The sequence below is a fragment of the Planococcus citri genome, chromosome 4, assembly GCF_950023065.1.
Source record: "Planococcus citri chromosome 4, ihPlaCitr1.1, whole genome shotgun sequence".
NCBI classification, from domain to species: domain Eukaryota; kingdom Metazoa; phylum Arthropoda; class Insecta; order Hemiptera; family Pseudococcidae; genus Planococcus; species Planococcus citri.
In genome coordinates this window covers 70,909,332-70,922,042 of record NC_088680.1, presented here as the reverse complement: position 1 = coordinate 70,922,042, position 12,711 = coordinate 70,909,332, and the positions used below count along the sequence as shown (strand labels likewise).

At 36.4% G+C, this 12,711-nt stretch overlaps 2 protein-coding genes across 3 annotated transcripts; one reads left to right on the top strand and one right to left on the bottom strand.

Annotated features, from left to right (window-relative positions):
* Window positions 1-444: 444 nt before the first annotated feature.
* On the bottom strand, window positions 445-10,021 carry LOC135845973 (bromodomain adjacent to zinc finger domain protein 1A-like). 2 transcript variants are annotated; one of them, XM_065364882.1, is made up of 16 exons: window positions 9,567-10,021; window positions 9,089-9,227; window positions 8,862-9,001; window positions 8,714-8,785; window positions 5,918-8,300; window positions 5,746-5,835; window positions 5,601-5,670; window positions 5,351-5,506; window positions 5,152-5,271; window positions 4,927-5,066; window positions 4,706-4,839; window positions 2,427-2,605; window positions 1,812-1,955; window positions 1,342-1,526; window positions 1,081-1,244; window positions 445-989 (listed from the first exon to the last, which is right to left on the bottom strand). In XM_065364882.1, exons 1-16 carry the CDS (start codon window positions 9,677-9,679, stop codon window positions 698-700), a joined length of 4,521 nt encoding a protein of 1,506 aa, XP_065220954.1. In that variant the 5' UTR covers window positions 9,680-10,021; the 3' UTR covers window positions 445-697. The 2 variants fall into 2 exon arrangements, with proteins under 2 accessions (XP_065220954.1, XP_065220955.1); XM_065364883.1 differs by lacking the exon at window positions 1,812-1,955.
* A 559-nt stretch (window positions 10,022-10,580) lies between these two features.
* On the top strand, window positions 10,581-12,632 carry LOC135845984 (uncharacterized). Its single transcript, XM_065364898.1, has 7 exons — window positions 10,581-10,734; window positions 10,806-10,941; window positions 11,291-11,443; window positions 11,522-11,939; window positions 12,016-12,095; window positions 12,178-12,321; window positions 12,395-12,632. Exons 1-7 carry the CDS (start codon window positions 10,721-10,723, stop codon window positions 12,482-12,484), a joined length of 1,035 nt encoding a protein of 344 aa, XP_065220970.1. The 5' UTR covers window positions 10,581-10,720; the 3' UTR covers window positions 12,485-12,632.
* The last annotated feature ends 79 nt before the right edge of the window (window positions 12,633-12,711 follow it).

The window sequence follows — 12,711 nt, the reverse complement described above, 5'->3', positions numbered from 1 at the left end:
TTTATATTACGTGAACGTTGAAACAATCATATTCATCTAAAAATACAACTTTAAATCAACAAAAGAAAAAAAATCAACTCGTTACTAAATAGGTTTTTATTACGTAATTTAGAAAAAACCATATGCTTGAAAATCGAACGAAAACGCAAGCGTAAGAACAAGAACTAATTTATAATATTTATATTCCAACAAGTCACGAGAATAAAAAAAAAATAAATCGCCTTTCCAGAGGTAAAATTAAGTAACTTTTCATCATCATTCTTCTTCTTAAGTAACTTCCAAAGATGTTTTGGGCAGAAAATTTCACCAAAATCATAATAGGTAAGGTTTTAGAAACCAAAAATATCTTCTGCCAACAGCAGAAGACGGTTTTTAAATTGAAAAATTCCGCTGCGTAATTAAAAAAAAAAAAAAAACACTAATGTACAAACACTTAATTAAAACTTACACGTAAAATGTGAATATAATTTATCAAATTAAAATACAGTCAATGATCTAGTATAATAAATTATAATAAAAAATTAAATATAAACACGGGGAAATTGGGAATATACATGACTTACATAATTCACACACGTTCTCGCAGTATTTTATTAATAATCAAGTACTCGATAACAAAATTTCTCACAAAATGCAAACCTGAACAAAAGAGGAAAGGAACCAAACGCGACGAAAAAGTATTCTCAGTTCAATGCTTTTATTTATCCAAACGGATTTTCTTCTTCGGGTTGTACTCTTCGCCGTCGCTATCGGAACTATTATCGATATCGTCCCTTTCTTCTTGTTCGGCTTCTTCTAACGTAACTATTACTTCTTCTTCTTCCACTTCATCTTCCAAGCCACTAGCATCTTGATCGGAGTTACTATCGTCGTCATCTGGATCTTCGGGTCCTAGACGTTTGACTTGAATTTCCGCTTCTTTCATCTCTTTACGGAAATTCATCTCTTTGCAGAGTTTCTTCAAATACGTCATTAGTCGAACTCCGGCTCTGATTTCGAAAAAAAAAATATAACACGATTAAAATTCGACTCTCGAATATTATTCTGTTCAATAATCTAACGATAGTAAAGTTAACTTACTGATATACATCCGATGTTTCTTTGTTGTACAAAAAGCAATTACTAAATACTAACATCGAGTCGCTGATAACTTGACTATTGGTGTGATATTGTAGCATGTTTAATTTATGTTTGATCGTTGCGAAATCCATAGGTCTCTTGACTATTTCAAAATAGTCGGCAGCCTTTAAAAAAGAAAAAAAAAATACACGACAAATATTAGCAATATTTTTTCAACGAAGAGATGTTCGAGTTCGACTGTGTATCGAAAATAGAACTCACCTCGTAACGTGATACAGGTCTGAGGAACGGCCATGCAGCTTCGTGATGCATAACCTTATTGAGTAATTCTTGTAACGAGGCGTTATCCAAAGGAAGCTGATTCGAGTAATTAAATTCGGCCGAATTTCTCGTCCTGCGACGGCGTCCATTAACAACTACCGTTTCTACACCCATCGCAGCTTCGTCTGAAGTAAAAATAAAAAACTGAAATTAATTCGTTGAAGATTTCCGCAACATATATTATTAAATTATTAAATATTTAGACACCAAAACAAATCAACACAATATAAGGAAAAAAAGAGCAAAGCGAACGAGTAGATAAGTGAAGAAAAAAAGAAGCGATCATGCGTATTAGTAAAATTAAAAAAACGAAATCAAATTTAAAAAAAAAAAAAGAGGAACCAAAAAAAAAAGAAATGGAAACGAACAGAAGCGTGTAAGCTTGCGAAGATAAATTTCTCAACACAGACCATCATCGTCCGAAGAATTCGGCCTTCGAAGCTGTTTGACAAATCGATATATTTTTTCATTAGCCGCTTTCGATGTTTTCCGCCTGCTCGCCCTTAGAGGCTCGCCGCTCGACGGCTCCGATTCAGTACAATTTATATTTTCGTCTAATTAAAATACAATAAACACAAATGGTTCACACGTTGGTACCAGTGCGAATAAGGATAGGAATAAAAACATTGTGCTTAAATAGGGATGGAAAGTGTTCGTTTTTTTGGTGGTATGTTTTTGTAAAGTGCGTTAGACTGATCAACATTCTATGCGTCAAAATGGTTAAGAGGTGTGCTAATCTGTATTATCTATGCAATATGTGTCTATAAAATCTTCCTCGATTGCGAAAACTTTCAATGGTTCATGAAACTGTTGAAGGTTCAAAGCATACCTAATTCTCAAAGGAACTTGAATCACGATCACGTGATTTTTTCCACAAAAAAAAGAAAGAAAAGTACAAACAAAATGGACAAGTTATTCGCAATCGAAATCTCAAAGATCTATTGAAACATACTGCGCAATATACATACAAGGTGCAAACACGTTTTCTTTTTTTTTTTTTACTATCGAACAAGGTTGAAAATTACCTCTTCTAGCGGATATATGTCGACACGAATTGCAGGACCACGTCACCGTTGGCGGTTTACGTAGAGGTGGAACTAAGCAAGCCAAGTGGTATCTTTTCAAGCACTTGGAGCAACCAATTGTCATGCCTTTGTCGCCGCATGTTTTACATTTGCCTTTACTTGATACTTCCATTTTTTCTCTGCGAAATAAAAAAACATAATTCAATTAGTGACATAATCGACAGAAAAATCGATGCTATGAGAAGTGGGGGAGGGGTAGAGAAGTAGAAGATGCGCCCTCAGGATGTACATGCCAAATTTCAGCCTCTCGAGCGAATTTAAGGATGCTCCAGTGAACCAAACTTCCACTGAACGTGTTTTTATGCGCAAAAGTTCATCTAGACAGATTTTCATGACATTTTTTGAAAAGCTGAAATTTCATTTTAAAAAACTTAGAGGCTTCAAAACCACCTGAAGCTATCTACTGTCGGCTGGGCACATCTAAAGAAGTACCTAAACTAAATTTTAGCTTTTTTCATCAAACGGCATGAGTACAGTGAATTTTTGAAATTTTTACTTACAAGGGAACCTCTTGCAGGTGTCCCACTCCGATTTGAACGGGATCGCGATTATTGGAAATAGCATGGTCTAAACCCCCCCCCCCAAACCAAATTTTCAGCTGCCCAAGTTCATTTTTAGATTTTTGGCGAATTTTTGAAAATTCAAAATTGACTGTTTTCGGCGATTTATGTTTTTTTTTTGAAAAGTACGTACTTGATCAATAAAAATGGTCAAAATAAGTCCCAAAACTAATAATTAATTACCCAAATCCAAATTTGACCATTTCCAGCCATTCTGGAGCCTCCAGCGCGATTTTTCAATTTCTCCAGAATTTTGAATTTGCTCCAGAAGGCGTGAATATAAAGTTGGGCAGCTAAAAATCGAGTTGTGTATTATACTCGACCAGTTGAACGAGTTTATCCACATTTGAGCCGATTTTGAGAGTGACATCTCATGAGTGGTTTTTTGAGGTGTCAATCTCGCTCCAAAACGGCTGGAAATGGTAGAATTTGCGCTCCGAGGGGTTAGTTCTTGAAGAAATACCGCGATTCGCACAAATTTCAAAAATTTCCTCACAAACGGTTATCTTTTGATTTTTTGGATTTTTTAATTTTGAAAAAAGCTGGTCAAAAAACCACTCTTGAGGTGTCACTTCCAAAATCGGCTCAAATGTAGATATACTCGTTAAGTAGGTCGAGTATAATACACAACTCGATTTTTAGCTGCCCAACTTCATATTCACGCCTTCTGGAACAAATTCAAAATTCTGGAGAAATTGAAAAATCGCGCTGGAGGCTCCAGAATGGCTGGAAATGGTAAAATTTGGATTTGCGTAACTAATATTAGTTTCGGGACTTATTTTGACCATTTTTACTGATCAAATTCGTACTTTAAAAAAAAAAGCATAAATCGCCAAAAACAGTCAATTTTGAATTTTCAAAAATTCGCCAAAAATCGAAAAATGAACTTGGGCAGCTGAAAATTTGGTTTTGCGGGTTTTAGACTATGCTCTTTCCAAAAATCGCGGTCCCGTTCAAATCGGAGTGTGACACCTCAAGAGGTTCCCTTGTTAGTCGTAAAGTTGCAGGAGAAATACAAGGTTTCGAAAGTGCTGGAATCAATTTCGCAAAAATCGTGGTTAATTGGTCAAGTAGGTCACTAAAAAGCACCAATCACGTTATTAAGGGCCAAAGTCGATTTGGACAAATTTCCATGGAATTTTCTACAAATCTGGAATTTTCGAAATACAGCTGGAGGCTCCAGAACGGCTTGAAAACACCTCCAATCGACTCCCCATATTGAAATTAGGGTATACAGTAAGTTTCAGCTTTTCAACTTTATTGGGTAAAATTTTCAAAAAATTTCAACTTTCAAAAATCCGCTGGAGGCTCCATAACTGCTCAAAATGGTTCGAAATCGTTTCCAGTCGATCCTGGAAACCGAAAATAGGCTACATACCAAATTTCAGCTCTCCAAGTCGATTTGGTGAAATTTTGATTTTTTTTCATTTTTGACTCAAATTTATTTCCCAGTCAAAAATTCACCAAAAATTGAAAAAAATGCTTCAAACCCGAAATTTTGACTGTCAATATATTTTTCGGTGCACTTTCGATTCAGTTTCGTCCGGTTGAAATTTTTATTTTCGTGAAAACAAAAAATCTAGGGAGGTGGGAGCGAAAAAAATTGCGATCAATAACAACATAACAAAAATCTAAATAATTCATGCACACTATACTTACGCCACAAGGGGACTTCTTTTATCGGAAAATTCGTCGTCTGATTCTCCGGCATAATACACGTGTTTCTTCTTGGCTTTTGGCTCTTTTTGAGGAGGTTTGCAATAATGACAATACCAATTACCTTTTGGAACTTTCTGTAAAATTAATAATACACATTTGTAACGAATCCAACTGATAAAACGAAAAGAGAACGTAAAACGTACGAAAGAACAAGAACTCACAGTAAGTTTAGGTTTCAAGCAATACATATGATGTCCTTTATTACAAATATCACAAAGAAGCATATTCTCAGGATCCCCTCGGCGCCGACAAAGACGACAATTTGCATTAAGGGCGGATTTATTCCACGCAATACTGTTATCTGAACATAGAAAACATCACATTCGTGAGTAAAACGATACTCTTGTTTGTCTGCAGCACATACAGCTATACTACAATCCACGTACCTAATGTACATAAATGAAGGAACAACTGCGCGTAACTCGTTGACGACATTAACGAAACTTCCCATCTTTTTTGTATATCCATGACTTCTAAATTTTCTATGCTTTTGGTTTTTTCGGAACCTGTGGAAGAGGAAAAAAATCGTATTTTAAATTCGGAATAGAAAAATTTCGGTTGTTTTGAACCGAATAAGAAACTTACTGGTTGCAAAGTATCCTAGAGGAGGTTTCATGTAATGTAACTCTATCGATTGGCCAAGTTGTAAGATAGCGCCAGAGAGGTCTTTTATTGTAGGGTTTACTTCTTTGACATACTCGTTCATGATATCGAAATGTCCAATATTTGAATACTTTTTCTCTGCGTAAATAATATAAAGAAATATAGTCAAATATCGGATTAAAATACATTACAAAAGAGCAAAACGGATGCTTGGCCGGAAATAAGTATGTACCTTTGATCGGGAGTCTGGGAATTTCGATTCTAATACCGCCAATATCTTCGTTCTCGTTAATAGTTTCAACCTACGACAGAATAAAGAAACAGATTAGGCATGATTGGACATAACGAAGCAAACATCGAACGTAGATGAGAATAACCTTGGTCACTGGACCGTATATTAATTCGTAACACGACTTCTCGTATCCGTTCTTCGATATCGCTTCGATCCATTTACTTCTATCGATTACCTGAAAATGATGGAGAAAAAAATCGTGTAGTTGGTGGTACATAAATTATTAACAGATGAAAGAGGATAAAAACAACGCTTACTCTCAAACATCCTAATCCGCCTGCGTTGCTTTTCTCTTCGATATCGATAATGATGTTTCTCAAGAATTTCTCCAAAACTTCTTCGACTTGAGAGTCTTGCGGGAAATCTAACATCGTATTATCGTAAATCGGATTACCGCGTTGAGATTTACGGAATTCGGCGACAGCTGAATCTTCCAATTTGAGTGATTTGTTGAGGCTGGCGAAAGGTCGGGATAGATTCTGAACCAACATGTCTTTATACTGGGTAAGCATTGCTTTGAGCTTGGATTCACGTTTACCGCGAGTATTCAAAGAATTTAATAATTGTTCGAGGTCGTTTTCAGTTCGATAATACGACCATCGAGTACGCGCTACTTGAGTGCTGTGCACGGGGCAATTTTCATTATCGCCCCAACAAGTCAGCGGCAATTTACTGGCTGGTTCGTCTTTCGAGGTGAATGCGTCGTTGAGGATGCAACTGTATCGAATTCCGTTAGTCTTCTTCGGACTGCTGGCGGATATAACGCCCAGATTTTCTTTATTATACTCTTTTTGGAATAGTTTTTTCACGTACGAGATGGTATCTTTTTCTTTCATCAGGGCGGGATTTGGGGACGGTGTACCTCGAGGTAAACACGGAGGTAACATTTGTTCGTCGTCTTCGACAAATATACCAGGTATCGAGGGGAAAATCCAGAACCTTCGGTAAGCTCGATCTGAACCCAAAGGACCCAGCTGAACTTTCATGTTCTCCATGTATAATTCGTTCAATTGACGTTTAAGCGACTCCTTCTTATCGCGGATTTCTTTCTCCAATTTCTCAAGTTTTTCTTTACTCAGTTCAGGAGCGGCAGGAGCAGCAGGAGGTGGCGGTGGTGGAGCTGCAGCAGCAGCAGCAGGGTCTTCTTCGGGCTTAGCCGCAGGATCAGTTTTCTCCGCAGGTTTTTTCTTCTTTTGCAAAGCGAGATCTTTTTCGCGTCGGATTTCAGCCGCCAGCGCCGTTCGAAGTTCTGCTTTTTTCAGACGATTGCTTTCGACGTTTTCATGTACGACGTCGCGAATCACCGCGAACATAGATAGCTGATTGATTAGACATTCTAAAACGAGTATTTTATCACCGACCGGTAACGCTGCTATGTGTTTTTCACTCAATGTTTCGATGATTTCACGATGATCGGTACGGAAAGCGACGGCTGGATCGTCGCAACTGCTGAAACCGCCTTTTTCTTGATTTCGCCAACGAGTACAAGCCTCACTGACACGACATCCGGACGATAACAAGTGTAATCGAAGCACTTCGGTGACGGTAGTCGCGTCTAAAGTGAGTTGCTTAAGAGGTACGCCTTGGAAAGCGTGAGGCCAGTTTGTAGCCACTATACTTAGGTCTTTTTTATCGCTGTCTAAGTTTTCGTACTCGGTCAACGCCGTCGATTCGTACGCTTCACCTATTTCATCTTCTTCGTCTTCTTGTAATTTAAATACAGCCGAGAGTAAAAGCTGCAGGAGATCGTTCAACGGTCCGGTGATTTCATTTTTAGATACTGCTCGGTCTAATATTTCTAAACTAATACCAGCTGGGAAAAACGTCTTGACTGCCAATTGTTCGGAGAAAACTTGGAAAAATTCGTACAACATAGCGATCTGTCCGAAATGCTCGTTCGGTGTATCTAACTCGATCGGTACAGGAACCGGAAGTTCTTTCAGATCTTCTAGTTCGAGATCCTCTCGCGTTTTATTCCATTCTTTCATGAAATCTTCCAATTTCTTTTTCTCGTCTTTTTTACGTTGTAACTCTAACTGCTTTTGCTGTTTACGTTCGATAATTTGCTGCTGATGTTCCATCATCTTACGACGTTTCTCTTGCAATTCTCGTTCGATTATTTCTTCGGTACTTTTTCTTTTATCGACGGATTTTTTACCGTTTACTTTACTAGATTTGTCTGCCTTGACGCCAGAATTGTCACGTTTCTTGACCGGCGACTTTTGATCTTTTTCCACCTTCGGTTTGAGATATTTGTCGATAGATTCTTGTTTCTTTACTTTGTTTACCGAACCATTTTTGGTCGGTGATTTGACCGGCGTCGATTGCGACGATTTCTTAGATTGTTTTTTCGGAGAGTCGTTCGTCGAGAATTTTGGCGGCGAACCGGCGAATATATTTTCGAATTTGATTTTGCCTATTTCGTAACGTTTGTACGCGTTCGATTTTAATTTCCAGATACCATCTACTTTGAATACGAAGTGTTTGACGAATAAGTGATTTCGTTCTTTCGTGTACGTGGATTTTTTGCGGCGAAGTTTCACCCCGTTTACGTGGAATATTCCATCGTCGTCTGATTTATCGACTAATTCAACTTTGTATTGGAATATCCAACCGGGTGGTTTGAATTTGTCGTGTGATCTGGGTAAAAACATAAACAACAACATTGGATTAAGTTGGTTTGGCAATACACAATGAATCGTCTAGACCAATGAATAAGCTTTCTGTGATAACGTAACCGAGATTTGTTTAGGGTGAATGTAGGGGTGAACTGTAGAAGGTGACGAAATATCATTATGCAATTATACATCTTGATTTCAGAATTATCAGTAACCGAAGAGTTCATCTCGAGCGTTTGATTTTGGGTTTAGAATGCTCGTAAACAAAGTTCGAAGTTTAAAATATTGCCCAAATAATGACCTCGAAAGTTGCTTCGCTTAATCTGTGAGTTTCACTATGGAATTTGATTCAAACAACGTTCACGTTATCAAAGCCAGCTTACTTACGGTGACGTAACATGTAATCTAGATTACAAAACATCGAACACTACTAACTTTGCTCCGTTTTTCATTTCAGCTAATTCTTTCTGAGTGGGATAGTTAACTTGTAAAACACGACAGGCAACCCTACGTAAAATAAAACATGGATCATTGTAAGAATTATGTACTCTAAAACAAGCTCTTTTTCGAATCAAATACTCACCAGTGATCACCGATCAAATTAACGTCGACGATTTCACCGACGAAGTATCTGTCTCTAACGTAATTAAATATGTCTTCGGTTAAATCGTTCAAAGCTGATCTAGCGGTCAACGTTACCAAAAATAAAATGGGTTTTCTCAGCTGTAAAAAAAAAACAACGTAGAGAATAAATCGTTTGAAAGGTACGTGTAAGGGGAGATGGATCGATTATGGGCAAATAAGTCTTACTTCGAGAGGAAAATCGCTGAGCAATTTTTTAGCATTTTTTTCCGATTCCATCGCTTCCATAAAGGTTAATCCTGAACGACCTGTTTCCTCGCAGGACCATACTAACGAATTGCATAAAATTATACGTTCGGCGAAATCCCTGCGAAAAAAAATTACAACGATGAATAAATCGGGTTAAATATATTTTCAACTCGGTAGTAAAGACCGAGCGAACACACGTAACGATGAAACGGAACGGGTGGTAGGAGTAAATATGGATGCCGTTGTTCTTCATCGTCACGTTGATATCAGCCATACGATCGAAGATGAGAATTGTGAAAATGACGAGATAATCGTCGAAATAATACAAAAATGTGTTCAGATACGATCGATACGGGTTGGTATGAGATAAATAGTGAAACTAAAGATGAGATGAAGGTGTAATTACGATTACGGTGCGTACGTAATGGCAATTCATTATTCATAAGGATCAACTTACGGATAGTTGTCGAATATCTCGTTTGTAACTTCGCAATAAAATACTTTGTCGGTATCTTTCAATCCTTCAGGTATTGGATTCCTCCGAAAACGCTTCTTATTCAGCAAAGGCATTGTGCAGAGTAATGGCGCGGTGCACGTACTTTTGGAGGGAATCACATACAATAGTTGAAAGTAACGCTCTTCTACCAAGTTTCAATGATCACATATATCACGAACAATTTGTACACAAAACTAGCTAATTTAATAGAGTTAATTTGAAAATCACACGATAACTGCACTTACACTAGAATTCACGATAATTTCATAAACCAGTTATCGGATATCATAATTATACAACTGACCAACTTACAGTTGGTGAATTTCTTCATTTTTCCCATTCGATTGGAACATCCGAACCAAGAAACGGAGGAAATTCGCGTACTCGACTCGAAACAAGAAACAAAAAGAGTGTACTTGTTTTTCTGTTGGCTTCACGCAGGCATCATTTTGAAAGAACGAGGACATCGAGGAATGAAGGGTGTGATTTCTGTATGTTATCAGCGTTGAAAATTTAAAATCGTAAAATTTCAATCCGTAGTGGATTAAAATGTTTCGAAATTTTAATATATACTTCAAAATAACGTAATCTTTGAATTCTGTTTGAAATATCTTGAAAATTAGTTCATCTTATTCAGAAAAAGCAATATGTTCAAGAAAATGTGGACAAGCAACTGATAACGCATGCACGATTTTTTATCGAAACGAAAATGTAATCTCATTTTCAATTCCTTTTTTTTTTTGAAATTATGAATGATGATTTCAGAAATATCTCAAAACATTGTTCAAAGATTGTGTTTTTGAAGCATATATTAATTTTTCAGAATAATTCATCCGTTTATTTCCAATTTATGACGATTCAAAAAAATCAAAATATTAATCAACCATGAAAATTATAACCGGAAAGAGTAGGTGTGTTCGGAAATGTTCGGGTAACCTCGGAATACCTTCCGACTACTTCCGAATATATACGAAATTTGTGTGATAATATCAGATGACGATTTCGCGGTTTTGATTAAAGAAATTTTTAATTTTTAATTCATTGCAATTTGCAATTTTGAAGTTACTCAAACTAGTTATTCATTGATTTTTTTCACTTCAAAATTGTTTTTCAGAATGCCATTGATTCAGTAAGTAGTTCTACAAATTTTAATTTCTTTTGTGACCCTAGCGACTAAATTTTCTATGTTATGCATTTCAGCATGATTCGGTATCCATTTCTCAAAAGATGTTCCCCATTGGGCATGAACATGAACTTTCGCTTTGTACATAGTTCCATTCTAAACAACAAATATACCAAATTGGTTCCTGAAAACCTCACTACACCGAGCACCGAGGTATACCAACTTGTAAATTTATGAACATTCAATTTGCATGTATATATTTTTTTTTTCATTAAAATGAACATGAACTGATTTCTTAAACACTCGATGTTAATCATAAGAAACAGGAACTGACGAAGACAAGTTCCTCGCATGTTGTGATTTACATCAGTAAAAGCGTTCTTCATTACTTTGTCAAATTCAAATAATTTGGTTTTCGAAAACATTGCACGATGTAAAAGCTCAGCTGCTCATTTGAAACCTCCATGCTTTCTGTATTACGTAATGCACTGATTTTTCTCGTGCATTTTCAATAGTTTATGAGTATATCCATGAAATAGCTTATTTTTGTTTTTGATTTCAGGAATACGAAAACGCATTCAAAAAGTTAAAGTTCACTTATAAAGATATCATTTCATCCCATCCCGATGTAATGACACTTCTGCGAAATTTCGCCATTTGCCAAGTTGATCATCAACATTCAAATGACGCTCTCGTAGAAGCTCAGATTAATCTTGTAAATATATTATTTTTCATTAATGAAGGATAATCACTTCGAGACGTTGACCTCCTGTGTTACTAAATTTGTTTCCAGGCCTCAAAAGAAGCATATCATATTGCTTATGAAAGCGTTTGTAGGTTTAGATCAATCGAAGAGGAGCTTCAGAATATTTTTTTCCCACCTATTTTACAATTAGCAAATCTCAGTCGTTTCCGTAAGTGGATAATAGCGTTACATTTTAACATTTCGCCATCCGCAAGAGCTCTACGTGAAGTTCTACAAAAATCAGACGTCGGTATTTATGATTTCGCATACATGATTTGTGAATTGTGCCTCAAAGTTCCAACAATACATAGCCATAAACAAATTCGCTCTCGAACTCCAGAATCGGACGAAGAATGGGATATTTTGTTCAAACTTTTAGAAGTCCGTCGCGAACATGAAAAAAAATGCGTAAAAATTATATTCGACAGTTTAACTTTAGCACCGTCGTCGTCTGAAAACCATGAACGTAAGTACTACCATACGTTCAATGTTTTCTCAAAAATCTTATTTCGTTCAAACTGAATGATGTTTATGGGTTACAGGTGTGCGTAAATACTTCATTCTCATGAAGTGCCATCGTTATCGTTATGGTTATAGTCCTAGCGAGACCGACGTACGGAAGGTAACTAGTTTTAGAGCAATTAGATATTACTAGTAACTAGAACTATATCAATCATTACTTGTGAAATACGTATGTGTTTTAGATTTTTGATGCAATGGAAGATATCGAGACGTACAATACGCATGAAATTTATAAAGATTGCTTCGATAAACCGAATCCGAAAAAAAATCCTCAGAGAATCATTGTTTCCATCGTTGATCATAAACGTTGGATGAGCCCTGAAGAGGTGTGATATTTTTTTGAACCAACTGTTTGAAAAAAACTTTTTAAAAATATTGATTGAAAATTATAATTTTCAGTTACGGAATGAATTAAATAACAAATTCAAAGAGCCATCTTATGGACGTACCTTCACTGCCCTCCAAGTCCAGTTATTATCAGCTTATTAGAAGTTAGAGCCTCGGTATGACGTTTCCGCTCACAAGGGATTCTTGCTTTTTACGATGTAGTTTGATGTTTGAGGAATATAATGATGTTGAATTATCTATAACGTTACTGTGATTAAAGACTGATTATTTTAGTGTTTGTTCTCGATCATCAACTTTTTCATTGTTTTTTTCAATACGCTTCATTTTCAAGGAACTTGTGTGCTGTTCATGATATTCGTCAAAATACC

Excerpts from the sequence above, each read along its gene's own strand:
- LOC135845984 (XM_065364898.1), top strand. Across the intron at positions 11,444-11,521 it reads TAGAAGCTCAGATTAATCTT|GCCTCAAAAGAAGCATATCA; the intron begins GTAAATATATTA and ends ATTTGTTTCCAG. Across the intron at positions 12,096-12,177 it reads GCGAGACCGACGTACGGAAG|ATTTTTGATGCAATGGAAGA; the intron begins GTAACTAGTTTT and ends TATGTGTTTTAG.
- LOC135845973 (XM_065364882.1), bottom strand. The coding sequence starts at position 9,679 with ATGCCTTTGCTGAATAAGAAGCGTTTTCGGAGGAATCCAATACCTGAA. Across the intron at positions 5,272-5,350 it reads TCTAGGATACTTTGCAACCA|GTTCCGAAAAAACCAAAAGC; the intron begins GTAAGTTTCTTA and ends CCTCTTCCACAG. Across the intron at positions 1,956-2,426 it reads ACATATATCCGCTAGAAGAG|ACGAAAATATAAATTGTACT; the intron begins GTAATTTTCAAC and ends TATTTTAATTAG.